General features: G+C 45.2%; 1 protein-coding gene across 5 annotated transcripts in view; it reads left to right on the forward strand.

Annotated features, from left to right (window-relative positions):
* The window catches only part of ctnnd2a (catenin (cadherin-associated protein), delta 2a), a 287423-nt gene that overhangs the window by 129813 nt on the left and 132021 nt on the right, over positions 1–25589 (forward strand). For all 5 annotated transcript variants that reach the window (XM_048266125.1, XM_048266123.1, XM_048266126.1 and 2 more), the window contains 3 exons: positions 3309–3550; positions 7121–7736; positions 13594–13785. In XM_048266125.1, coding sequence (XP_048122082.1) covers positions 3309–3550; positions 7121–7736; positions 13594–13785 — 1050 coding nt within the window. The remainder of the gene's footprint in view (positions 1–3308; positions 3551–7120; positions 7737–13593; positions 13786–25589) is intronic.

Here is a 25589-nt window from a genome sequence, read left to right on the forward strand (position 1 = left end):
CGAAACATGAATCATGGTCAAATCAAGATGTCACTCTGCTTGTGAATAGGCTCATCTAGACCACAAAGTCATGTGCATATATTCAAATGTGTGTTTTATACATGCTCGTCTCTTAATCGTCTCAATCTAAAAGACAATTTATCAACCACGCAAATGCTCAGTTTTTTTTTTTAAATGCTCAATAAAAAAATGATGAGAGATGATATTGAACATGCTGACATATCTAAGGCTGCCATGTTGTGTACCATGTCACTGAAAAAGGGAATGCTTTATTAATATGGGTTATAAATACATGTAAGTGAGACATGTAAGTACATTCAAAGCCCTTAGAGATTTGGAATGTAATTTCAAGAGCATTAAAACTAAATCAAACAGTGGTTGCTCTGAGAATGATTGAAATCAATGTTCTAGTTCATAGTTCTAAAGATTTTTAGACCTCTTCTAGAATAGAACTGGGGTATTCCGGAATCAAGCATGAGTCATTGTGTTCCAAGTAAACACGGCCTCTCTGATAGGCTTTGACGCATGGGCTGCCCTGACGTTTCTTCTCTGTTTCTAGGAGCAAAGTGCCTTTCAATTATTTATCTGATCATTCACTAAATCAGTATGAAATATCTATAGCTTTTGTTGAAAAGTCCAATGCACAGATCTTGCCAAGTTTACAATGATGACTTCTCCGGGCTTTTTGTTACTGTGTCATTCGGTCCTTTGGCATTAACTTTCTATGTAGAAAATACATGTCCAAGGATCAATACTTGGTCAACCTAATGTCACACAGCAGGATTTGAGTCATCCAGTGGCCTGTTTGCTAAAGTGTATTTGCTTCGATTTTGCCCCAGGCCCAATTCTGTAGGTCTATCACTAGTGGCCAGAATGGGCTTGTGTTGAGCTTTTAATCAGACGTATTACAGGTGTCTAAACCTCGCAAAGTCTTGCTTCCACATGAAATATTCAATCCCACAGAGTAATAACACAGGTCATGGACCTAACTGCTGCTAAGAGGACTCCTAGCCCCCTTCCCCCTCCCCGTACTCATAATATTTAACGCTTGGGTTGACAAGTCTCCTGGCTTCTCTGCTGTCGGGGCTGGCTGGATTATTTCTCTTAAGGACCATGAGATTCCCACCGAAGGTCATGGTGGCAGACCACAAATGGTCTTTAAATGGTTGTCGGACATTTTGTTAGAGCCACAGGCAGGCTTTAAAAATTTACCAGCGGTTACGTGCGCTCCTGCTCTGCTCTGCTAGCTGTTTCCATGAAGTGCGGGCTGCTGTGGTTACATCTAATGATAGCACTTATCAAAGTTGAATGTGAGTGCCTGCACTGCTTCTGGGCTAGGAGTTTATAGTTAATGTCTGTGAAAATAATAATAAGAAAAAGGACCTTCATACTGGACTTGGTGCAAAGAACATCATTGATCGCATACAGGGGGTTGCAGAGTAGCATGTTGCATGATAAATTGTATTGCCTTTATTCTACATTTCAGGCCTTTATTGGTCTATTAAGGTAAATTATGCAGATGTGGATTCTGTTGCTAATGTGAAAGTGATATAATTATGTGAAGGCAACAGAAATACCTCTGACTCATATGCACACAAAGTTAAACATGCACAGACACACATGCAAACACACACACACACACACACATCCAAAAAACATCACCCCAACCCTCATGAAGCCTGGACGTATCCCTCCATCAAACTCCATGAGGTTAATACAGCCTTATGCAGTAGCCTTCACTCCACTGGCCAGTGTAGCTACCGTTCTGGAAATATGGAAAAGGCCTGTAAAATTCATACATATACATCACACATCCGTGACCTACTGGTTAGGGAATCTGACTTGTGACTGAAGGGTGGCAGGTTTGATCCCTGACTGGTAGGAAAAATGTGTGATGGAACAGCACTATCCCACATCAACGGATGAGGTGCCCTTGATGGAGGTACCTAACCCCCAACTCCTCCCCAGGCACCGGTCAAGGGCTGCCCACTGCTCTGGGTGTGTGTATGTCTGCTCCTGGTGAGCTCACTGCTCCTACTGTGTGTGTGTGTGTGTGTGTGTGTGTGTGTGTGTGTGTGTGTGTGTGTGTGTGTGTGTGTGTGTGTGGGTTAAATGCATAGGAAAAATTCCTTCTTGGCAAATACAGTAACTTAACAGCACACAGTATCATACAACTTTATGATTTATGGCCTACCATGGATGTCGATGGGTCTTATGTCATTTTAGTGTAAAATGTTTATGCAAGTTATTTACATATTTTATCATCATTATCAAGTATTATACGTACGTCCATGACCAGTGTGATTGCTGTGTTCCCATATGGATTACTTTATTAACTCTGCCTACCTCAGCACTGCACAGTTTGATGACAAAGTGCTTCTCGCATTTGATCTCTTCCTCGTCTCAGGCCTCAGAAGCCTGGGACTCGCTCGCAGTGGGAGCTTTCAAGCGTACTTTTGTTCCCTAGAAATCCCATTTCCCAAAACGTGACAACACTCCTCTCTCTTAATCTTTTTTTTTCCCCTCTTTTTCATGTCATTTTGTTAAGGACAGGCAATGGATAGGGCATTATGCGGTGAAAGACGAAAAGAAAAAAGAGAAAAAGGCGGCGGCCATTTCTTTCTTAGGGCGAGGCCTTTCTCTGGCTGATTGAGACTGATAGTCCAAAAATGTTCCCTCTGAAAGATACATCCATTTTGAGAGCGCTCCTGACAAATTAAGAAGTGCTGATGAGATCTCCGGGGCGGCGGGATGCGACAGGCGGCAGTGGCATCGTGAACACCAAGCGGCCTTCCTAGGCGACTAAACGAGCCGGCCCTGATTACCCTCCTGGCTGGCCTCGTTCAGACAGACAGCTCTCACATACTGTACACATCCACCTCTGCCTCTCTTGCACTCTCTCTCTGATACACACACATATACACACCCACCTCTGCCTCTCTCTCTCTCTCTCACACACACACACATAGATCTGCCTCTCTCCTGTTTTCTCTCACTAGCTGCGTAAGTCTCTCATCTCTGTATTACTTCCTCCCTCTAAACCCCCATCTCTCTCTCTCTCTCTCTCTCTCTCTCTATTCATGCTTCTCTCTCTCAAGCCTTCATGCTCTCTCTTTCGATCTCTCTCTCCCTGTCAAACTTGCTTTCCCCTTCCGTCTCTCTCTCTCTCTCTCTCTCTCTCTCTCTCCACTCTCTCTCCTCCTTCTCCTCCTCCTCTCCTCTTCCCTCCCCTCCCCTCCTGATAAATTATGTATGCCGTTTCTGCTTGACTGAGGGCTGCTTCCCTGCCTGCTTCAAATTGCTTTCAGGCGCAGGACCGAGCTTTCTCTCCCAGAGCTCGCTCCAGCTCAACGCTACTCCGGACGCCGCCGCACTCCACTTCTCTGCAGGCTACCATAGTAACCAGACCCTCGCCCTGAGCAGCGACACCTCGGCGGCGGCAACTGCCTCAGCATCAGGACCGACTCCAGATCAGCAGCAGCAGAGGCAGCCACCAGTTCCGCCGATTCGCAGCGTGCAGGTTGGAGGAGCCGTTCACAGCTACAACCAGGTAAGCTGCTCAGCTCTCCTCCTCTCCTCTCCTCCTCTTCTCTCTCCTCCACAATCCTCTCCTTGCATTGCCTTCTTTCCTCTCCTCTGATCTCCTCTCCTCTCTTCATCTCTCCTATTCTCTATACTATTCTCACTCACCCCTCCCTCCCTCTCTCTCTCTCCATCCCTCTATACCCCCCTCCTCCTGCACTCTCTCTCTCTCTCCGCTGCTGCACTGCTTCTGCAAACCCAGGCGAGAGCACGGCGGATGCGCCTGCTCCACTCCCACCTCTGGGAACTAAACTAGAGCACCTCGCAAAAAAAAAAAAAAATCTTCACTCAAAACAACCGACTAGAATAAAGCCCCAATAAAATAACATGTCCCTGGGTTAACTTTTTCAGAAACCAATTTCGATTCAACAGAGATTTCTCCACAGGCTTAGTTTAACTTACAGCATAAGTGTGAAACGCAGGTGCAGTTTGCAGGTGAAGTGCGTTTGCAGTTGCGGAGCTAAGAATGGAGAGGCGGTGGTGTGGGGTGTGTGGAGGGCGTGCTATGTGTCTGCATGTTTAATTGAGTCTGGGATTTATACTCTGTGGCACAGGCCTGTTGGTTTTCTCTCTGCCTCTCTACCACGCGGTGCTGGGGCTTATTAGCGTATAGCCCTGATGGGGCCGGGTTTTTAATTATTCATTTCCCTCCAGGAGGCACTCGTTTCCCCTTCTGCACACCCCAAAGTTTCATCTTTTAAAGTGAGCCCAACCAGAGTGCACCTGCTACGAGCTACAACTGTTCATTACCAGATACTGTTCTTTTTTACAGGTCATGCATTTCACTCTGCAGGCTGATATATGTGTGTGTGTGTGTGTGTGTGTGTGTGTGTGTGTGTGTGTGTGTGTGTGTGTGTGTGTGTGTGTGTGTTAACGTTTTGCAGCTAATTAATATGGTTAGGGATATTTGGAGAGCTATTTTTATCACTGCAAATGGCAGGGGACGGGAAGCAATTTGTTTGAAGCAACGCTTGTGAAAGTTGGTGCTGGCGCACACACACACACACACACACACACACACACACACACACACGCACATCAGGCTGTAGAGCAGGAGCTTCCTAATGACACGTTCCCAATGCTCTTCATCTCACTGGTGTGCAAGTCAAGCTGATCCAGGACGTTCATTTCCCTCTGCAGGGATGGCATTTCTGCAGCACTACAGACAGAGATGCAGAGAGGAGAGAGACGGAGCTGGAGACGCAAGGAGGGAGACTCCCCTTCTAATGCTGCTGTTTCACACACACAGCAAAGGGGAGGGAGAGAGGGGGAGAGAGAGAGAGGGAGAAAGAGAGAGAAAGTCAAAGGGAAAGAGGGAAGAGAGAGGGGGAAAGTTTCTCTCTGATGCTGTTTTCTTTAATGGCAGAGAGAGAGAGAGAGGAATAGATTAGAGAGAGAGGGGCATAGAATGAAGGAGGGAGCAAGAGAGAAATGCTCAGACAGAAAGAGAGAGAGAGAGACCTCTGATGTAGTTTTTTCCCCCTCTAGTTCAGTTCAATACTGAAGGCCCAGTCTACTACGTCTCCATTGATCCCTGGCCTTTCCCACCACCACCCCCCTCCCCCCACCCTGCCCTCTGCACCAGGCTGACCGGCGTGGACGCAGCTCTGGTTGGGGCAGGAGCGGGGCTTGTGCTTGGCACACTGGAGTAACGTTTCTTGCTGTCAGGGCAATTCTGTGTGCTGTGTTCAGAGGAGGGCCGGGTAGGGCTGCTCCTGGATGGGTTTATATAACGCTAGCGTATCAGATAGGTGCTCTTATGCAGGAGATATTTATAACGGCGCAAACCCCTGCTTGTTCCTTAAATAATTCATCCACAACTGGCACCTGCAACAAATCCCCTCCCATAAATGTGTCCGTGGACCTGCTGAAGGGGAAAGAAAGACCCTGTTTCCTGTTTCGGTGAAAGAGAGAGAAAGAGGTTTTTGAACCTGAAGCCAGCAACCACTGGAATAAAGATCGCACAAAATGGCCAAACACACAGAAACTATAGCGTATCTTTACTTTTCTGCCTGCAAGACTGACGAGTCGAGGAAAGAATGCAGGTTTCATTCACACACTTTCTCAAACACATAATACCCAGAGGGATTTAGTTGATTCGAAGACCTTGTAGACAAAAACAGTATATGTGTATTTATTCATCACTCCCGCATGGTTTCGAAATAAAAATGAGGTTATTCAGAATGCGTCACAATGTACTTGTTTATGTTCATTTAACTCGAGGGAAACACTTGAAGAGGAAATAGTAAAATGTTTAACTCGATGTCTCGGTGCATTTGGATCTTCCCATTTGTCCACGCTCGCCCTGCAGTCAGTTCTAATACTTGTCCAGACAGCCCACCCGGGCCCTTGGTCGCTTGTCAGGACCGATTTCAGTGTCTTCACTAACCAACCATGATGTCACAGGTTTGCAGAGGTTTGCAAATATTTAGGGAACATCATGCATTCCTGAGCAAAATGAAAAAAAAATCCCAGAGACAGTCATGCGTACAATCACAAAAAGACATTTTTCTCGAGACTCTGCATTGACTTAACATAATGAATGAAGGGGAAAAAATGGGAAGCATTTTTAAAAATAACTTAATCCATTTGGAATAAGATTAATCAGGTTTCATGGGTTGTGCAAATGAGTGAGAGTGGAACCAACTCTTTATTGTAATCAGTGAGCATCGTTCCAGTGATTACGAAGAATCCTGACAGGAGAAAGAGGCATTTAATGCAAAACCGCTCAGCTAAACTGCTGGAAGGCAGCCAGCAGAAAAGCTTGCTCTGATGCCCTCTGGAAAAAGCCGTCATCTTGCCCCAAACAGAAGGTGCAATCCCATCAAGAATTACAGCATATGGTTTCCTGTGTATCAGATACCCAGAGCAGTAATTTATGAGAAGTGACAGAAAAGTGTTTTCCACCACAGTTGTTCCGGGGTATCATGTTGTCAGTTCAGGCTGGGCCAGATTTAAACTGTTACTGTGATGTGTTTTCATGGAAGCAATCGAATCTATTATCTATTATTATTCAACTCAGGTTTGTGGAAAAACAAGGCTGTATTTGTTTTCCTCTGTCAGTTCACCAGGATATGAATCTGGCCTTAGCAACCCAGCACAGGTTGAATAAGCACTGCTGAAAACCCAAAGTCTAAGGTATGCCCCTTGGCTAAGATGGCTAAGGTCTAGGCCAGGTGGGTGCTACACATTGGTGGTGTTTAGTGAGGTTCCCCCTTCACTGTGAAGTGTTTTGAGTGCCAAGAAAAGTGCTATATAAATGCAATGTGTTGAAAGGTATGCTCCTTAGAGATGAGTGCATTTTACTGAAGGCCTTGAGTATGCTACTACTGGCCTGAAGGTACTGAAGTGCAAAGCTACATTTTGGAGTGTTTATCTGCAGGATAAATGGACTCTTACACTGATGGTCGACTGGGCACTGACCACTTATTCTATTTTTGTATGTCACAAATCCATTATAACCGTAATTGTTGTAACACCCGTTCAAGTTGATGCTGACTAAATGTTTTCTTTCTGTGTGTGTGTGTGTGGGTCAAAGGTCACCTCCAACCGTGCCGCCCAGCTCGCCGCCGCCGGCGACTCGGCCCAGGCCCGCGAGTCGGCATCTCCGAGCCATGGCAGCGCGTTCCACCTGCCGGAGTCCCAGCAGCCTTCGGTGGGCCTGTACTACTCCAGCAGCACCCTGCCGGCGCAGCGCGTGAGCTCCCCGCTCTCCATGCAGGCCGTGGGCTCGTCCTCGCCCACCAAGCTCCAGCTGCAGCAGCGCCTGGGCTCTGTGTCGGACGCCGCCGCGCCCAGCTACGCCACCATCCAGCGTGCCCCGCCGTCCTCCACCTCCTCCTCCTCCTCGCCCAAGCAGTCGCCGGCGCGCCTGGCCAAGTCCTACAGCTCCAGCTCGCCCATCAACGCCGGCCACCACCACCACTCGTCCCCCTCGCCACTGCGCGTGGCCTCGCCGCCCAACAGCGTGGGAGGAGCGGGCGGCGGAGGGGGAGGGGGATCCTCGTCCTCGCCCATCCACCAGCTCAGCGCGGGAGTGGCCAGCTACGCCACGCTCTCGCCCACCAAGCGCTCGCTGCACTCCTCGGACCAGTACAAGATCTCGCACGAGCTCTACGCCACCGCCACCCTCCAGAGGCCCGGCAGTCTCGCTGGTGAGCTAACGATACGACACAGATCAGGCACTGACACTGCAGTCGATGGAGTTTTATGCCCCCACCGTCGACTCCACTGATATTCAATTCAATTGCTTTACATTTTATTTATAGAGCCATAATATAAATGTCTCAAGGTGCTTTTACAGAGCTCAATATGAACTAGAACCTTGAGTCCCACACCAGACCAAATCATTTTCTAGCAGTTAACTGCCATAGCAGTTTGCCCAGATGTAGCCGTTACCTTAAAACACCAACTGTGGTCGCACCAGCTGTAGTGTTGCTGCCATGGACCAGTTGCAGATGTACCAAGTTGCAGTGGTTTGCTGAATCTGTCCCTCATAAGATCTATGATCTATGATGTTTGCCTGGAGTTTAAGTTTCATAGCACCTGACGCTAGATTCTGCTGATGAAGTATAAGTATAAGTATAAATGCTTTTTTGATCCCGTGAGGGAAATTTGGTAAACATCAAAGTAGAAACATCAATGACTTCTTTTTTGAATTAGGTAAATACCCGAGAGGGGTTTAGTAAATATCTACATTAGGGTTATACTGTACGGAGCTATTGCATAATCTTGAAAACATTTTTGTATGTTTTTTTTTTTTTTTTTTTTGCAGAGCAAAATAAGATGTTAGAATTAGATAGATAGCAACTTGGGACGTGTGCTGCTTTTTTGGTGAGCGCATATTTGTTTTAATTTTCCCACTTCACTGTACGCCTGGGGAGGCCAATGCCTCCTGGCATGCGCCAAGCACCGTCCTGAGACAAGATCTCATCCTTTGAAAGAGTGCAGCAGCACTTTGATATGAGGACGGCTCCATCCCCACTCCGCTCACCAAGACATCAAACACGTCCAGAATAGCAATGTGTTGGGTGAGTCAGATTGGGAGAGTGAGCTGAGTTGGAGGGTGGAGATGGGGGGAGTGTTTAATTAGCAATGGCTGTTATAAAAGGAATTTAATCTCTTTTCCCACTCTTCTTCTTCTAATCTAAATAATCATAGATATACATCATGTGCGATGTCAAAAGAGAGAGCTCCCTACTGATGCTCCAGTGTGAGAGAGAGGAACATAATTGAAATATTCCCAGCATACACAGGCAGAGCTGCGTTTCTGAGTCATTGTTTGTGTTGACAGCACACAGAGCTCTACCAGAGAAACTTGAGAGAGCAAAATGAATTCAGATCATTTAATCCAAGAAAGCCTGGTGAAAGTCAAGTAGGCTTCATAGAAAGTCCAGGGAAGTGTGGGTGCTATGGCAGATGGTAATGCCACCAGCTCCTTGGCATGACTAGAACCAGAGACTTTCTAATGTGGAGACACAGCACTCAAAAAATACTCCATAGAAATGCATGGGGCTAGTTTGTCACGCCAATATGGTCGTTGTTCACACATATCCCACCCCTTCCTCGCAAAAACGTCACATGTGAATACATTGAGCCAATCATGTGGTGTGATGTGAATACATTGAGCCAATCATATGGTGTGTTGTGAAGACATCCTGCCAATCATGTGTTGTGATCTCGCCGCTGGAGCAAGATTGGTGTCGTGAAGCCTTGCGCACGTGCAGTTCGACCCAAAGACTGTGCCCGATGAGTGCCCATAAAACGTTGGTAAATGGCCGCTGAGTGGAGGGACTTGCCTAAAAGGACTTTGCCAGAACTAATAGCCAACACCTGAATATCAGAACAGAGAACAGCTGTAGGTGTGGTGCAAGGTGAAAACATCAGCTACCTGAAGTTAGCTAAGCTGAGCACTTCAATGGTTAGATAAATGCACTAATGAAATCTAAATGGTTTTGGTATAGGCCCCATATCAGTTTCAGTTTTTAGGTGTGGTTAAAATTACTTATTAGCCAACCCATTGATCAATTATGAAAATAGTCGGTGGTTAATGAAGTAGTTGACAACTGATCAAATGCAATCAAATTGTCAGCTCATTGTTGCAGCCCTACTTCCTGGTGGATTGATTTTTTTTTTTTTTAACCAGAGCTTACAGCTCTCTCATGTGACCACTGAACTGCAAACACAACATAACTCCTTACATGTCAAGAAGCTATTTGATGCTAATCTATAACACAGCAGACTACCGAATGGCGAAAGGGACAAAAGGCAAAGGCAAATCCTCCCCACTCAGATCCTCTCTCAGCTCTGACTCTTCCTCCTCCTTCTCCTCCTCCTGTTTGCCATGTTGATCTTTTAAAAGGCACAAGCAGTAGATGTGTCCCTCTGCTGCTGTGTCCTACAACGACAGCAGCGTGTGCAAATTAAGCTAGCAGTGAGCCTGTGGGAATCCAGTCTGTGTTGCCAGCCAACCTTGAGCACTGAGTGAGAGAGGTGGGGTGGAGTAGGGGAAGGAGGTGGGGGTTTGGGCTGTGTATGTGTGTGTGTGGGGGCAATGGAGGTTGCTCCAAGCTCTGGTTCATGGATTTGATCCAAGGGTGATCATGGCTAAAGGCAATTACAGCAGAGGGAAATGCACTGAGCCAGCCCATTGTATATGGGGGGAAAGGGGGGGGGGGGGTGCTGCATTAGGTCTTCCTGTCTTTGATGATGCAGTGTTCGGGGGCCTTCGACTGCACCGGTAGCCAACCGATGTGTGTCATTAGGCCCGGAGGACACGCAAGTGTACAGAAGAGGAGGGTCGTCAACATAGAGAGAGAGAGAGTTGTGCAGTGTGATCTGGACTCAGCGGACTGAACATGAGGATGGTGTTGTACACATTATGCTGTCAATAAGTGGCCTGGATCTGACGTGGTTGTGATTCAGATTCAATCTGGTTTTGGCCTAAATTACTCAGATCCTCTTCAGACTGAGCTTCTCTTAAGGTATGATGCAATTGCAAGACCTGGAGGGATATTCCAAATATGTAATTTAGTAAATTACTTGGATGAGTTAACTCGGCGTAAGTGGTAAACCTTTGTGCCAATTAGTAGTACCGTGGCAGAGGAGCCTGAGAGATGCTCTTCTGACTCCTACCCATTTATGTCACTAAACCACATACTTGGAATACCCCGCAGCATGCAAGGGAAATGTATACTGTCATGATGATAATAGTAGTAGTTTTCTTCTGAGAATGTCCAGTATGTGGGTGCATGGTACTCAATATAAACGCTTATTATCACATAAATGTTGCAAAGGCGAGTGAATGCATTAGAGACATATTAACATAAAACACTATTTCCTTCCATAACTGAATTGTAGTTTATGGCTCCTTAGCATGCATTTGCATTAGAAGGAATCTGTGTGGTCAAGTAATAGTTGTTTATGGCACTGTAGGGTATTATCTATAGAATATTATGTTGCCTTGTTTTTCAGTGCCATTGTAGCGTCCTGGTAAATGGTTTTCTCAGACAGACCAGAGACTGTGTGAGTACAAGGTGAGCCAAAACAGCAAGTCTACAGACATATGCTAATGTTGCAACCTCAAATGACAGCATAGGTGCTAATGGCAAAACAAGTGCATCTCTCTCTTTCTCTCCCTCTATTTCTCTCGCGCACGCTCACTTGCTCTTCTCTGGCACCTCTTTATGTATCCGAAGAGCTAAATTCGTCTTTGTGGGGCTGGAGGGTGTTATAAAAGACTTTCCAGATGAAAGGGAGGAGGCTTGTCTGTGTGGTGATTGGGAGGGGGGTGTAGCACTGGGTAAACTGACTTCTTTTTTCCCCTTACCTCAGCAGGGAAGCTTCTTGCTGTTTTAGGCTTTATGTTTCATCACTAGGTAGGATGTTTTTTTTTTTTTTACTCTTTGGAGGGCTGGGAAGTTATCGGACTTCGCTTCGGCAGCTGTGTGTGTGTGTGTGTGTGTGTGTGTGTGTGTGTGTGTGTGTGTGTGTGTGTGTGAGAGAGAGAGAGAGAGACTAGCCTGAAGGGAAGAGGGTGTTTAGGAATGCACAGGTGCACTGTGCAGGTGTAGGAGGACCTGTCAGGACCAATGTGCTCTTGACTGAGAAAGTGCCTAGCTCACAAATTGGCTATAAAATGTCCTTTGACTCCTGTGGTTTGCAGTTGTGCGACTTTAGCTACAGAAAACTGAACTCACCTAAAGAACCGATGGCGAATAGCATTGTCTTAGATCAGAGTGTAGGCCTAGTGTTTGTCCCTCCTCACATTTCCCCATCACCTGTGGCACCGAGAAGAACATAAAAGAGATTCTGTCAAGAAGCTTGAGCCACTAGGCAGGGCTCCCCTCTGTGATGCTGATGGACAGGGGCGGCCGAGACAGACTTTAACCCTGCCGGGAAACAAACGCACCCTCTATTGGCTTTGCTTGCATTTGCGCTTATCCCCTGAAGATCTCCTCCCTGCAACAAAGGAATCCAAGGCTGGGACTAGAGGCGGTCGAGCTGTCTGGCTTTCTCCGATAAGGTGATTACGGAGACAGGCGAGTGAAGCTGCAGGTTCTCATTGTCTGTAAATTCGACGGAATTACATCAAGGCAGAGAACAGCATCCCACAACAGCGAGAAGTGAGAGGGAGGGGGATGAGCACGATCTCTGGAGGAATAGGGCTACATGAGCTACAGCAGGCTCCTGACTCCAGCCCTCTGATTTCATTCATACAGTAGCAGCTAGTTCTCAATCACTTCATCCCTCTCATCATTTCAGTGTTTCTCTCTTTCCCCTCCTTCTAAAATAATTTCCAGGTGAGAGTTGGTATGGAAGATAGCATGTTGTTATGGAAGTTGTGATGGAGAGTTGATGTGTTGAAGATGGTGAGTTGTTTTATGGCAGATGGGCTTGGTGGGTGGGGATGTGTTGACTGATATATGGATTACTGTTTGTGTGTGATGTTGCTATTCCCTTTTGCATTCCTTATGCAAGGCCTTCAAAGGAAGACACTTCTGCAGGCATCAATTGTCGGCTACCCACATCAGGGCTTCTGAGATGGCTTACAGTCGGGTTATATCGGGGCACACGTCCCCGCATAAAAATACTTGTAGAAGGCTGGGCTAATTTTGTTGTTTTTTAATGTGTGCACCACTTTTGCATCTGGTGTTGCCAGTTTCATAGATTATAGTGGAAGGTAATTATTGCAGCATATGCTCTATGAATGGAACACTTCAGTTGTCCAGCTGTTACAACGTTAACTTCATCAGAAGTGGAGTGGAAGGACATATCGACTGCGTCTCGATTTTTCTTCCTGGATACAACAAACAGCTCTGGCTAGTGGCTTTTGAGATTTTTTTTTTTTATCTCATCAGGTTCAGGCAGTGGAGCATATGTGCATATGTTCCAGTTCAAACATCAATGAAGTTCACAATGTCAGATGCTCCATATCTTTGGAGTAAAGACTTCTCTGCTACTGGAGCAGAAGGCGCACATGGTGTTGATATTTACACAACTTTGACATAGGAGCACCGTGCCATAAGCAATCTGTATCAGCACCTAGTAACTTTCCATAAATAGTTAGCTTACCCCAATCAAGTTCCAGCTTCAGTGATATCAAGGCATGCAAGGTCTGATTAACTTCTTACTAACCTGAAAGCTAGCAATTACCCAGTTACCTGAAAGCTAGCAATTACCCATTGGCTTTTATGTTTGCTGTATCAAAACTTGAACCTGAACTTGGCAGTGAAGATTTGTCTCAGAATCCAGTTGTATAGGAAAATCAGATTTTTATTTTGTTCAGTTGCAAACATGGCTCTAAATATACAATCTGTAGAACTCATATCTGTATGTGTTATGACTTGAAAGGGGCCTGAGTTTTGGCTCCCCAGCAACTCTACTGTGTGAGCTTGTTTTTGCAAGTCAATGTAGTTTTGCTCTGCTCTTTTCCATGACTTTACATGTGACCCTGACCATATGTATAGGCTTTTAAAGTCCATATCCTGACTTGATTGTGCTCTCTCACAGGCTCTAGGGGCTCCTACAGCAGTCAGCACAGCCACCTGGGACCTGACCTTCGACCCCTACAGTCCCCAGAGCACCACATCGAGCCCATCTACGAGGACCGTGTCTACCAGAAGGGGCCGATGAGGAGCCTCAGTCAAAGTCAGGGGGAGCCACTCCCTCCTGGACACACAGGAACCTACCGCACCAACACCGGTAAGCAGAGATATGTGGGTGTTTGTGTGTGTGTGTGTGTGTGTGTGTGTGTGTTTAAGAGTGAAAGTATGACTGATTAAGAGTCCTGTGTTTCTGTTTGTATGTGTGTGTGTGTGTGTGTGTGTGTGTGTGTGTATGTCTGTCTGGTATTGTTGCACAGCTGAGAGCAGACAAACACCACACAACTCTCCAGGATTTTTGCACAAAAATAATCCCAAATCCGGCATGTGGCAGCGGTGGCGGCGAGTATTTACCTAGCTCAGTGCCGCTTCTCGGCCTGTGTGCGGCTGCGACCTCATTACCGTTAGGAGAGGATTAGCCACGAGTGGAGGTTCCGTCGCTTCACCGAGATGCGTTGAGATGCTTTGAGGCACACAACAGTAATCAGCCGTAATGAATGAGAGCCTCCGTACTCTAAACGTCACGAGTGGAGCATTTAGCTTATCTTGATTTTGCACAAGGTGTGGTATGCAAACCCTGTTAGCAGGCCAATTATTTACAAAAAAGAAAAGAAAAATGAAATAAATAAATAAAAAATTCTGCCACGGCTCATTTTGTCGTGTCTTCAGAGTTATTAATGGCCAAAAATAAACAAATTAAAATATATTTAGTTTGATAGCGTCTGGCGACAGAAGCATAGCTGGACGTGCTGGGAAGATTATCTGTGCCGTCGCTGAACTGGAATGTTGATGGCAGCCTTTAGGAAACTGAGTACGACTAAGGCCTTGATTTGTAGATGTGACTTCACACAGCAGCTTCTGGTATTGCATTGTAATGTTTGCATCTTTAGAACAGGATGTATCTCAACAGATCAGCCTTTTACAGCAGTATTTGTTGTCACTCTATTTCTAAGAGCACACATGGCACTTCAGATGTAGTCCTACTGTAGGTTCCATTAACAAATCTGAACTAAGTGTTACCAACTCTACCCCACCTTCAGTTTGTTTTTAAGACATACGAATACACTATACATTTCGTTATACATTACCATCAAATATTACACAAAAGTTGTCAATAACAAGGCAATTTTTATATCAGTCATATCAGTAAAATTTTCCCCCAGACATCCTTCGACGTATACTAGGCAGAAGAAGACAGCAATGTTAAGGATTCGCACACAGCGCTTCTCCAGACAAAATGTCATCCTCCCATACCTGCTTCAATTGGGCAGATAAAATCTATAGTCATCTTTAATAAGGGGTCTTGAGGGGAGTAATTTTCTACCACTTGCCATGGCTGCTCGTCTCCCGTTGACCTTTGAGAAGGTGCGTTCATAATATACCTGACATTCCATTCCTCTTCAAAACGGTTGCTTTTTCCTAATGGGTTTGTAACATCAGTAGACCACTGAGAATGAGTTTCTTCGTTTTTTTTTTTCCATCACTGTAGCAACTTCAAGGACACCTCCAAAGATTGTGATCAAAGAGTTCATTTTTCTTATTTTTGCTTGCTTTTTAATATTTATTTTTTTGCCAGTTTGTGTATGTCATTGCCACCAATTAATTCTGTGTGCATTGGCAAGGGGGGTCAAACGTCTGAACCTAATTAAAGAGTGTCTTGCCTAGAAATGCCGGACCATGTGGTATAATTGGCACTTATGATTGACTCTTTATTAGCTCATCTTAAAATTTTTCATCTCATGAAATGGTGCTACTTTTAGGACTCTATGCAATGAGTTTTGCCTGCCTACTCTGCGTTCCTTGTATGTCATTAATTGTACTAAAATTTCACGTTCATCTCCTTATTTCAATTCCATGATTCTCATTATGATGGTACGTGTTGAAGTGATTAAAGCTATAACTCCTCCCCTCCCTCCCCACATCCCTCTTAAAAGTATTACCCATTAGATTTGGACTGAAACATGAGCTTAGCGTGGGCAAAGACAATCAGCCAGGGCAAATTCAATCCGGTGAACAAATCGCCCCCAGAAAGCCCCAGCCCCCACTTAGTCCCTACTCAACATGTACACGAGAATTCACTTTGTATTAATGAGCCTTTGAATGCTCACTGACACCCAGAAGGAGAGAGCATTGTCTGAAATGAAACCCCTCTGATGTGCTTTTGAACCACCAACTCATTCTCCCACTCCTACCCCTACCAACCCACCCACACACACACACACACACACACCACACACACACACACACACACACACACACACACACAAACCCCCTGCTAGGTGGTTTTCATGGGTGGGGAACGACATGAAATTTCACCACACTTAAACATTTCATCATGGTTAAAACAGACTCCGACCCCTTGCTGAGCGTAGTAATGCATTCTGGGATACTGCCTCCTCCCCCCACCTCTATGTAACCCACAAACCCACATAGCATCGCTTGGCACAGGCCCCTGTGCCATAGAGACCTTTTGCGTGCAGTCTCATGTTCTTTTTGCACAGAGTTTGGAGCGTGCTCTCCTAACCTGGTTAACCCACGTGATCCCTGCCCTGGAACCTACGAACCGGCGCCGTCACTGTGCCAAAACCCGTTAGGGGATTAGACGGCTGTATGTCAACCAACGAGGCTCTGCCACACTCCCTCTGCCCTGCAGGTGTCCTCTATCTTAAAGCCGTCCAACTGGTCAAAGCTAATTAATCTACTACAGTGATCGCGTCATTTCACAGTTTCAGTTCATGATACACCTGGCCAGTCTATAGTCAATATAGGAAGATTATCAGATCCCAACAGTATATTTTTGATTAATTATAGCTACTGATAATTTGCCAGCACCACAACCAAAAATTTAGAGGTTGCATAGTGCCAGAGAATGTCTTACTTGCAGAGAGGTGGATATTTGGTGGACAATGTTGTCCTTATCTGCCTAATCGTCATTAGGCTCACAGACAAAGACAGTGAGTTAACGACTTTGTTGTTGCTAAGATGCGGCTCATGGCAAAGAGATCACTAGCTTCCTGTTTATCTGGGAACAATATTCTTTACTGGCCAGGGCATGGTGAAGGACAGCGCTCACTCACTCTTCTCCCTTCTTGTCTCATTTTTGTATTGTGTTTCCTTATCAATGTCTATCTCTTCCTTTCCCTGTCTGACACTCTGTCTCAATCGCTCAATCTCTATCATTCTTTTCATCATTTTAGAATTGAAACTTTCATTCAGGACTCAGAAACATTCCTACCTCAAACATCAAAAGACTTGCTTATACAGAATATCAACACAAACCTGTTGCAAAAGACTTGACCCAACATTAGGCTTAGGTACAGCATGTCAGTAGCTTGTCTTTATGGTGTCCTTGATCTCACTCCACAGGAAGAGTATTAATCAGCAGGACTATTGACCTAAGTCCTTGGAGGGGAAAGAAAGAGCCATGTGTTTACATTGTCTCACACAGAGATTAGCGCCCCCTGCAGTCAGGGATGCCTCACATGCTGTAGACTCCACCGGCTCAGTGCTCCCCCAGCAGGGGTGGCTGTTAACATTGCCCTTGGGGCTGCGATGTGTGGAGAAGGTTGATCCAAACAGTAGGTGTTTAAAACACCCCTCGTATCTTCTATCTATTGTTTTTCATTTGGACAGACTTGTTTTTCATTTGGGCAAGCTACTGTTGATCTGTTTTATGTGTGTGCTATAAGTCATATATATCATATCATATATCATATATCATATCATAAGTCATATGTGTGTGTGTGTGTGTGTGTGTGTGTGTGTGTGTGTACATGACTCAGGAAATCTGCTGTGGTCTTCATGTCAAGACATTTACAATATCATTATTTATTTATTCAGACATCTGTCTTTATATTTACAATCTATAAATCCATGTATGGTCTTTTTTACATTTATGGTGTGTATGTATGTGCATTTAAGATGGTCCACTTGGCAACGGGGATGCAATTCGGCATGATTCCATGTGTGATTCTCGAATGCATAATTGTCTCCGCGTTCGGGACTTTGGGGCGTGAAAAATTGCAACTCAATCAAGTCAATTAGTCTTTGTGCACGGAGGACAAGGACATGGGCGCACGCACTGGGGAATTTACTGGAAAATAAAGTTTTTGAGAAATGAAAAGAGAGAGGATTAACAGAGCCGGAGAGGAAGAGCTGTCTTAGAGGAATGACTGAACGGGGTGCCTTCCAGCCCCTATTCAAACATTGGCCCCTCTTGAATGAGCTATTGCCAAGCCCCTGTGTTTCCTTCTCTTTCTTTCTTTCTTTATTTATTTTTGTGGCTGTTTTGCGAGTCTGTTTCATCAAAGCCGGCTAATATGACACCAGGCACATTCAAAGAGAAGCTGCTTTGCATAAATCCATTAAACCAATTCAGTTTTTCCCACGGAATCTGTTATATATTCTAAATAATAGGTTCTGACACTTAGCTAAGTGCCTCCCTCTTCAAAGTAGGAAAACAGACAAGACCTTGATTTTACCCCAGCATAGACAGAAAGTTCAGCTTAAACTGTTGAAAGCACCCCTATAAGAACAGAGCTATGCCAGTAAGCTGTATGCTGCTCTGCTGCTAAAAGTGAAAGCACATTTAAGTATCAGAATAAAGCAGTATTGCAGGTTGTCTGATGTTTTTTAGGCAGATCTGCTAGAGGTTTACTGTTCCCAAAGCTGCCATGCTTAGTTAAGGAAGTTGTAGATGATCTGCGTTGGAGAAGTGCTGCTCTTTAAATTTCATTATTGCTTTACTCCTGTGTGAGTCTTCTTGAGCAATATCTTAGGTATGGACATTTTGTATCCTTGCAATTATTCTCATAGTCAGATTTGAAGTATAACCAAATAAGTTCACTTGGAGGTGTTACATGTGGACATCCTGAGTGGAGATGGTAGAGTTGAACCTTTATGATATGGTCTCCTGAGTGGAGATGGTAGAGTTGAACCTTTATGATATGGTCTCCTGAGTGGAGATGGTAGAGTTGAACCTTTATGATATGGTCTCCTGAGTGGAGATGGTAGAGTTGAACCTTTATGATATGGTCTCCTGACTGGAGATGGTAGAGTTGAACCTTTATGATATGGTCTCCTCTACATCCCATGACCAAACCCTCTATGACCCAATGTCATTTAGGCAAGCATGAGATGAAGCACACTTGCAAACATATTTCTTTTCATTCTTTCTTTTCTCTCTCTCTCTCTCTCTCTCTCTCTCTCTCTCTCTCTCTCAAACACAAACATACACACTCTCACACACATTCTCTCTCTCTCTCCATACTCTATCTTCATTTTCTTTCTCTCTCTCTTTCTCAGTATCTGTACATGGCACACACTGTATATATTGTGTTTAAATATACATATGTAGTGATGATGGAGAGAAAGGCACAGTTAGATAGTAAGGTGGGGGCTTCTTTGGGGTTTGTTATCATGCATAATACACTCGATCTTTAGCATTAGCTGAAGGGCATTATTTATAATTCAGCACCCAAGCAATGGTATTTGACATTTCTATCAATTTGAACTGCAAAGATGAGACTTACCTTGACTTAATTGAAAGTTGAACCGACAGTGTCACAGCTTGAGTCGTGAGCAGGTTTCTCCAGCATACGTTATTCAAACAGATTTGAATTTCAAAAGGATTCTTTTATTACTCAGAAATATTTCAGGCATGCAGGGTGCCATGTCATCTTCGAAAGGCATCCTCAGCTCAGGATGCACAAGGAGGAACTAGAGTTTAGATACAAAGAAATAAGCGACGTGATGAAAGAGTCATTTGAGGTCTGCTTAGCATCAGGCAACTGTTTGGGGAATAACCAAATCTTCGTATTTTTATCAAACTGCTCAAACTTGCCAAACTGTTGCTCAAGGACACCCCTTTAGCCACATTGTGTGCTGTTGAATTTACACTGCTCCCCAGTGGCCTCGGTGGTTGACCAACACGAGTTCGCCGCCCGTCTGCTTAGTGCTTCAGTGCATTAAAGAAACAGGACACGTCAGCCTATTTATGCTCGACGCATGGCTGCACCAGCAGACTGTCATGCCCAGGCACTGGAGCATGGAGTAAGTGTGTTTAACGGAGCCGCCACAGGCCCAGTCTTTAATTCTCTCTGCAAAGATGATCACACAGCCCCTCGTTTTGTCAGTTCCAGACTCAGAGCTGCTCGCTAACTCACCCCTACCCCCACCTCCCCTCACACACACTCACACACACACACACACACACACACACACACACACACAGAGAGAGAGAGAGAGAGAGAGACACAGACAAACACACACACACTCACTCAAGAGTCAATACCAAAGCAGGCTGCGTTACACATTGCATCAATCATGCATTTGGTGGGTGCCACAGACCATTAAACGATGCTTAATCTCCCGAAACACTAACCCAAATGACAGTAAGCAACAAGAAAAACAAAGCAACAAACACACAGAGCGCAGTGAGAGGGTGGAAACGGGTCATGTGTGAGACATACAGTACACAAGCACAGAAAGTCATAATGAGCAACGAGTGGCAAGTAGCATTTGTCACAGTGAACCCACACACAACCCATAAAAGAACCTTGAACAGAAAGACTCCCCCCATGCCCTTCCCATTAAGCTAAGACTTGATTCTTGTCCTCTCAGCTCTCCGAGCAAAGTGCCATGGCTTCCACGGGCCCCTGTGGTGCGCTAAATCAGTGATGCTAAAAAGCAGCCACTTAAATGGAGGCTGAGGTACGAGCGCGGCTGCCTCTGCCTCTGCTCGCCCGCGCGTGCTAACACTAGCGCTAGCAGGAGTGAACCGGGGACGACTCCCCTCTCTGTCGAGCCGTGACTAATGTCCAATTACACATTCACGTGGGGGCCACTCTGGCACGTGTGATGGATGGCCAGGGTAACTCACACTGAGCGACGGGACGAGCCGAGGTATCGGGGGAGAAGAGGAGGCCCTTTAAGGGCGCGCTGAAGCACACAAATGGCCACCCCCTGTGTTCCTCGCTCCCACAACCTGGGAGACGAGACACAACAAGGAGCAGATATGTATAAGGCAGTGTTACAGGGGCTGGGGATGAGGGGACGGTGTGTGTGTGTGTGTCTGTGTGTGTGTGTGTGTGCAGCGGGGTTGTCATACATGCAGACACAATTGACACACAGACACACACACATACATACACAATTACATACACACACCCACACACACACATACAGTCACATACACACAAACACACATTCACGCATGCATGGACGCTTACACTTACCAACATAGCCACTTTCGTGAGCAGACGTCAAATCAATATGCCATGACTTGATGGTGTGAAATAGGCTGCCCTGAGGCTCCTAGAGTCCCAATCCCAAGTTCCCCATGCTCCGCAGACAGGTCAGGGCTCAGATTGTTTGTTAAGTGGTGCGTGGCTGTGGTTGTGCGTGCCCTGCATCTCAGTACTAGCACCTGAATGGATTTGAATGCCAATATGAAGGTGAGTGTGTGAAGGTCAATGTCAAGAGATGAATGGTGATGATGAATGTGAATGGGCCTATGAACATGATATAGATATGAATGCAGGTATCAATTCATTTGAAACATAACACACATGGATGTGAGTGAAAGAGTGAACGTGTGTGAATGGCACTGTGAAAGAGGCTAGTCAATTCTTCCTATTAAGATTCTGAAAATCCACAGGCTTTCCATATGGGAAAAAATGTGAAGGTTAGCACATTTGAGGTGAATGTGAGTCTATGTGAATGTGAATGCCAGCTTACAGTGTGGCAGAATGCTGTGTGTGAGTGTGTGTGTGTGTGTGTGTGTGTGTGTGTGTGTGTGTGTGTGTGTGTGTGTGTGTGTGTGTGTGTGTGTGTGTGTGTGTGTGTGCGCGCGCGCGTGCACCAGTTCATCCTCAGCCCCCTGAGATCACATAGCCAGGGTAAGAGACATCACACACACTCGGGGTTGGAAGGAGAAGGGGGATAAGCATATGTGCGTGTAATCCACAGTCCAAAAAAAGTCATTTGAATCGACTTTGCTGTGTTTTGGCGAGCAGTCGGCGCACTCGTATGGCACCTAAGAACTCATTCGATAAACGTGGCCAAGCATAAAAGTACATCTGGAGACGAGCTTCAGCTCTCACCTCCTGATGTGAAAGAGCATCTGTTTGCCAACGAGGCGAAGCCCAGCCCCGCCTCAGGTGATGTGATGCATTATGGGTGTGTGAAAATGCAATGCTGCCTTGTCTGTTTGTGCCAGTGAGCACCAGCTGTAGAGCTTTCTCAGCTGTGTCTGTGTTGTGAATGGGGAAGAGTTATACAGGAAATGACCGCCAATACACAACATGTGACAAGCCCTCTACAAAATTTGACACAGGGTAACATCCCAAGGATGCCTTGAGACAATGCCTAAAAAGAGCTATGATGATTCAATCTGACAGCTTTACTGGCTACCTTTACGATCAGATGGTAGATTCATTAGAAGAATCCCAAAAAAAAAAAAGAGTTTGTAGAAGCATTTATTCAATTTCATTGAAGGCCGAATGTAAAACTTTACTATTATTTTCTGAAGTGCAATTTCACGCTGAGAAAGTCATGTCAAAAGCAGTGGACCAACACCGAGAGAGAGAGAGAAAGAGAGGGAGGGAGAGAGATAGAGAGAGAGAGAGTTTGTTTACGATCATATTACACCACTAACATCCTGGCTGAGCTCTTCCCGCTCTCTCCTTTGCAGAGGGGAAATGCGTCCACCAGTGATTCGTATCTGAAAGGTCAAGTCATTTGAAAGAGCATCCCATTATCAGCATAAATAGAATATGCAGTGGGGGCTCAATGCCACACGACTACTGTGGAGAGGAAGGGAAAGAGCAAATGAAATGGAACACAATTCCGTTTCATCTTATAATGTTCAAATTCCATGTTTGACATGACTTAGCTGTTTCATATGAGCAGGCACAGTAACACTGCATTCAAAGCAATGAAAGAAAACAAAATATATGTTTTTTTTTTTTTTAAATCAATTGAATATTAGCAATGAAAGAAAACAGAATATATATTTTTTTATATTATGAATATTAGCCTCAGTGAACACAGGCACAGCACACTTAGCATGACTTCATTTAACCAATTTAATTTGAACATTAGACAATTAAGTGGAGGGAATGAACTTCCCTTAAGTTAAATATAATTGAAAACGGGCTAGTTATTCTAAAAAGTGTCCTTCATGCAGTCGACAAATTCTGTCAGCACTTTTAGAGGAGAAGGCACCAAATGAGTAAATGAACGGACGAATAAAAAAGGCTTAGAAAGGTTGTTAATTAAAGAATTAGCGGGCTAGAATAAACCCGGCTTGTCAGAGGCAAGCAGGCCGACCTGATGTGCACTATCAGGTGCTGGAGTCATGCATGAAAATTAATAAGAAGAATCCATCAATGTGTCAAGACAAATGTTAAGCAGGCAGTGCTAACAAAACCACGTACACAGAGCTATCTAATGGCTCCACCAGGTTCTCACTGCAAACATTACTCGATAGTGGCGTTCGGGTGCTATTATGCACACGCCACATTTGAAAACAACACCGAGAAGCTCATTTATCGAGAACAGTTTGTAGCACTGTCTTTGTCCTTCTGCAATTAATATCCCAAGGCTTTACTAGGGGAGGTGTTATGTGAATGTACAACTGTAACTTCATAGTGGATGTGCTTGGAGATTGACTTCACAATCAATTCTCTGCTGAAACTGCCACTAAAGAGCTATTGCCTGATGACAAGAGATGTGCCAAAATGAAGTGTTGTGTTACAAACGGAGCCCCTGTCTGTAAGTATCTTTGGCTCTAAAAAAGGTAGCACTTCACCTGGGGTTAAAGGCTAGCTATAGCCTCGGTAGCTATCAAAGGGATGACCTGGAGGTTAGACAGTGACACAAAAAGAAGTAGAAAAGTGACACAGTGATAGTGATTGTGACACAGGGATAGTGATTGTGACACAGGGATAGTGATTGTGACACAGTGGTAGGGATTGTGACACAGTGATAGTCTGCTCATATCTGTTATTTTCTTCCTGTTTCTGTAGAGCACACGGGTCAGTCCAGGCTATGTGTGCGGTGTGGCTGTATAACCGGTGCATTACTTGGTGATTGCCCTTGCCTTTTGGCCAGCTCTAGTGGGGCTGATTTGTAATGACCCTCGGATGATCTGTGCAGACATACAAAGTGTGCGTTGTGTGTGTCTTTGTGTTGGTGCTTATTTCTTTGTGTGTGTTTATGTTTGTGTGTATTTTTTCTGTTATTGTTCTGTGAGTGTATGCATGTGTGTCTCTGTATGTATGGGGGTATGTGTGAGAGTGTGTGTTTAGGTGTGTGTATGTGTGTATTGTTTGTGTGCATGTGTGTATGTGTATGAATGCCTGCGTGTGCATACATATGTCTTATCAGTGTATGCACATTATTTTCTCTGTGGATGTGTATCTTATTTATTGCCTCAACATTTCAGACTCAGTTGTCCATGAGGTGCAGGCAGGTCACCCTGCGTCCAGCCCCTGCTAAATCACATGAACTAATAGAGCCACTGAAGGTCACTGAAATGTCACTTCCTCTGACCACCGCACCATCCCCAGACAGACCAGGCTAGAGTCCGACACACTAGAGTAGTGGAGCAGAGGACCTGTGTGTGTCCTACAGTAATGAGGAGAACGACAGGATGCCATGACACACACACACACCACACACTAACCCGTGACACTGGTCTCCCAAGGTTTGTCCTGCCTATCCCAGTTACGGAGCAGTAAACAGGCTTACCCTGTCAGATGGGGAAAAGCTGTCTGGTACACAAGTTGAGCCAAGCTTCTGTCCCTGCACTCATGATAATGCTATAATATGCCCCCCCCTAAACTGTTAAGGGTTTGTAATTCATGACTGAGGGCTGACCTGAAAGAAATCACTAGAATGCCATTCATTAACAGTTTCTCAACAGAGTGCAAGTCTTCTAAGCTCTGTCCAAGAGGGTGGTGAGTTCTATAAGCTGTGCTCTGTGTAATTGAAAGAAGGTGATTGTGTATGCTGCCCTTTTAGCATACACTCATTAGCAGCAATGACAGGCCAGTGAGCTGGGAGTCTATCACACAGTCCGGAGTGGAGATATATTTACTGGGCCACTCATCCATCAACCTCTCAAGCCCCCCTTTCTCTCTCTCTTCCCTCTGTCCCCTCACTTGCCCTTTTTGTTTTTATCTCTCTTTCTCTCCTCTCTTTCCTCTCTCTGTTTCACTCTTTCCTTCTCTTCCTTCCTGAGTCTCTCTGTCCCTCCTCTCTTTATCTCTTTATCTGCCCCGCTGCCCTGAGGCTTCACATCTATCTTCCCCCTCTACTCTAATTAGCATTAGATGGGACTGTGGATGCAGTGCATTTTCCTCTGAGCCCTGCTAGACAAAAACAATTATGCTAGCACTTCTCCTCTCCTCTCCTCTCCTCTTTTCTCTTCACTTCTCTTTTCTTCTCTTCACTTCTCTTCTCTTCTCTTCTCTTTTCTACTTCTTTTTTTCTGTTCTGTTCAGTTTTCTTCTCATCTCAATTCATTGCATCTACAGTACTCTCCTGTTCTTCTCTCTCTTCTCCTCTCCTCTTCCTCTTCCATCCTTTCTGAAGTCTGTGTGTGGTTACTAATGTGTCCATCCACTGGTGACCGCTGCACAGTGGGTAAAGGTCCACACTCCCGAAACGTAGCCGTATTGATCTTCCTTTCGGGTAGATTTATTTGCCGCCCCCAAAGTGACTGTCTCCTTGTGTTAGCGCATATCTCTCCCACAGTGTAAGTTTAGCTGGAACAGGACTATCCTCAAAACACCTCTGAGTCTGGAGTGCTTTAACCCGATAAAAACGTAGATTGTTGCCATGGTGATGTCGCCTGTCCAGGTCTTAATGATGCTGGGCGGGATGAGAAAGGTGTGATCT

This window comes from Alosa alosa, chromosome 16 (assembly GCF_017589495.1).
Source record: "Alosa alosa isolate M-15738 ecotype Scorff River chromosome 16, AALO_Geno_1.1, whole genome shotgun sequence".
Lineage (NCBI taxonomy): Eukaryota > Metazoa > Chordata > Actinopteri > Clupeiformes > Clupeidae > Alosa > Alosa alosa.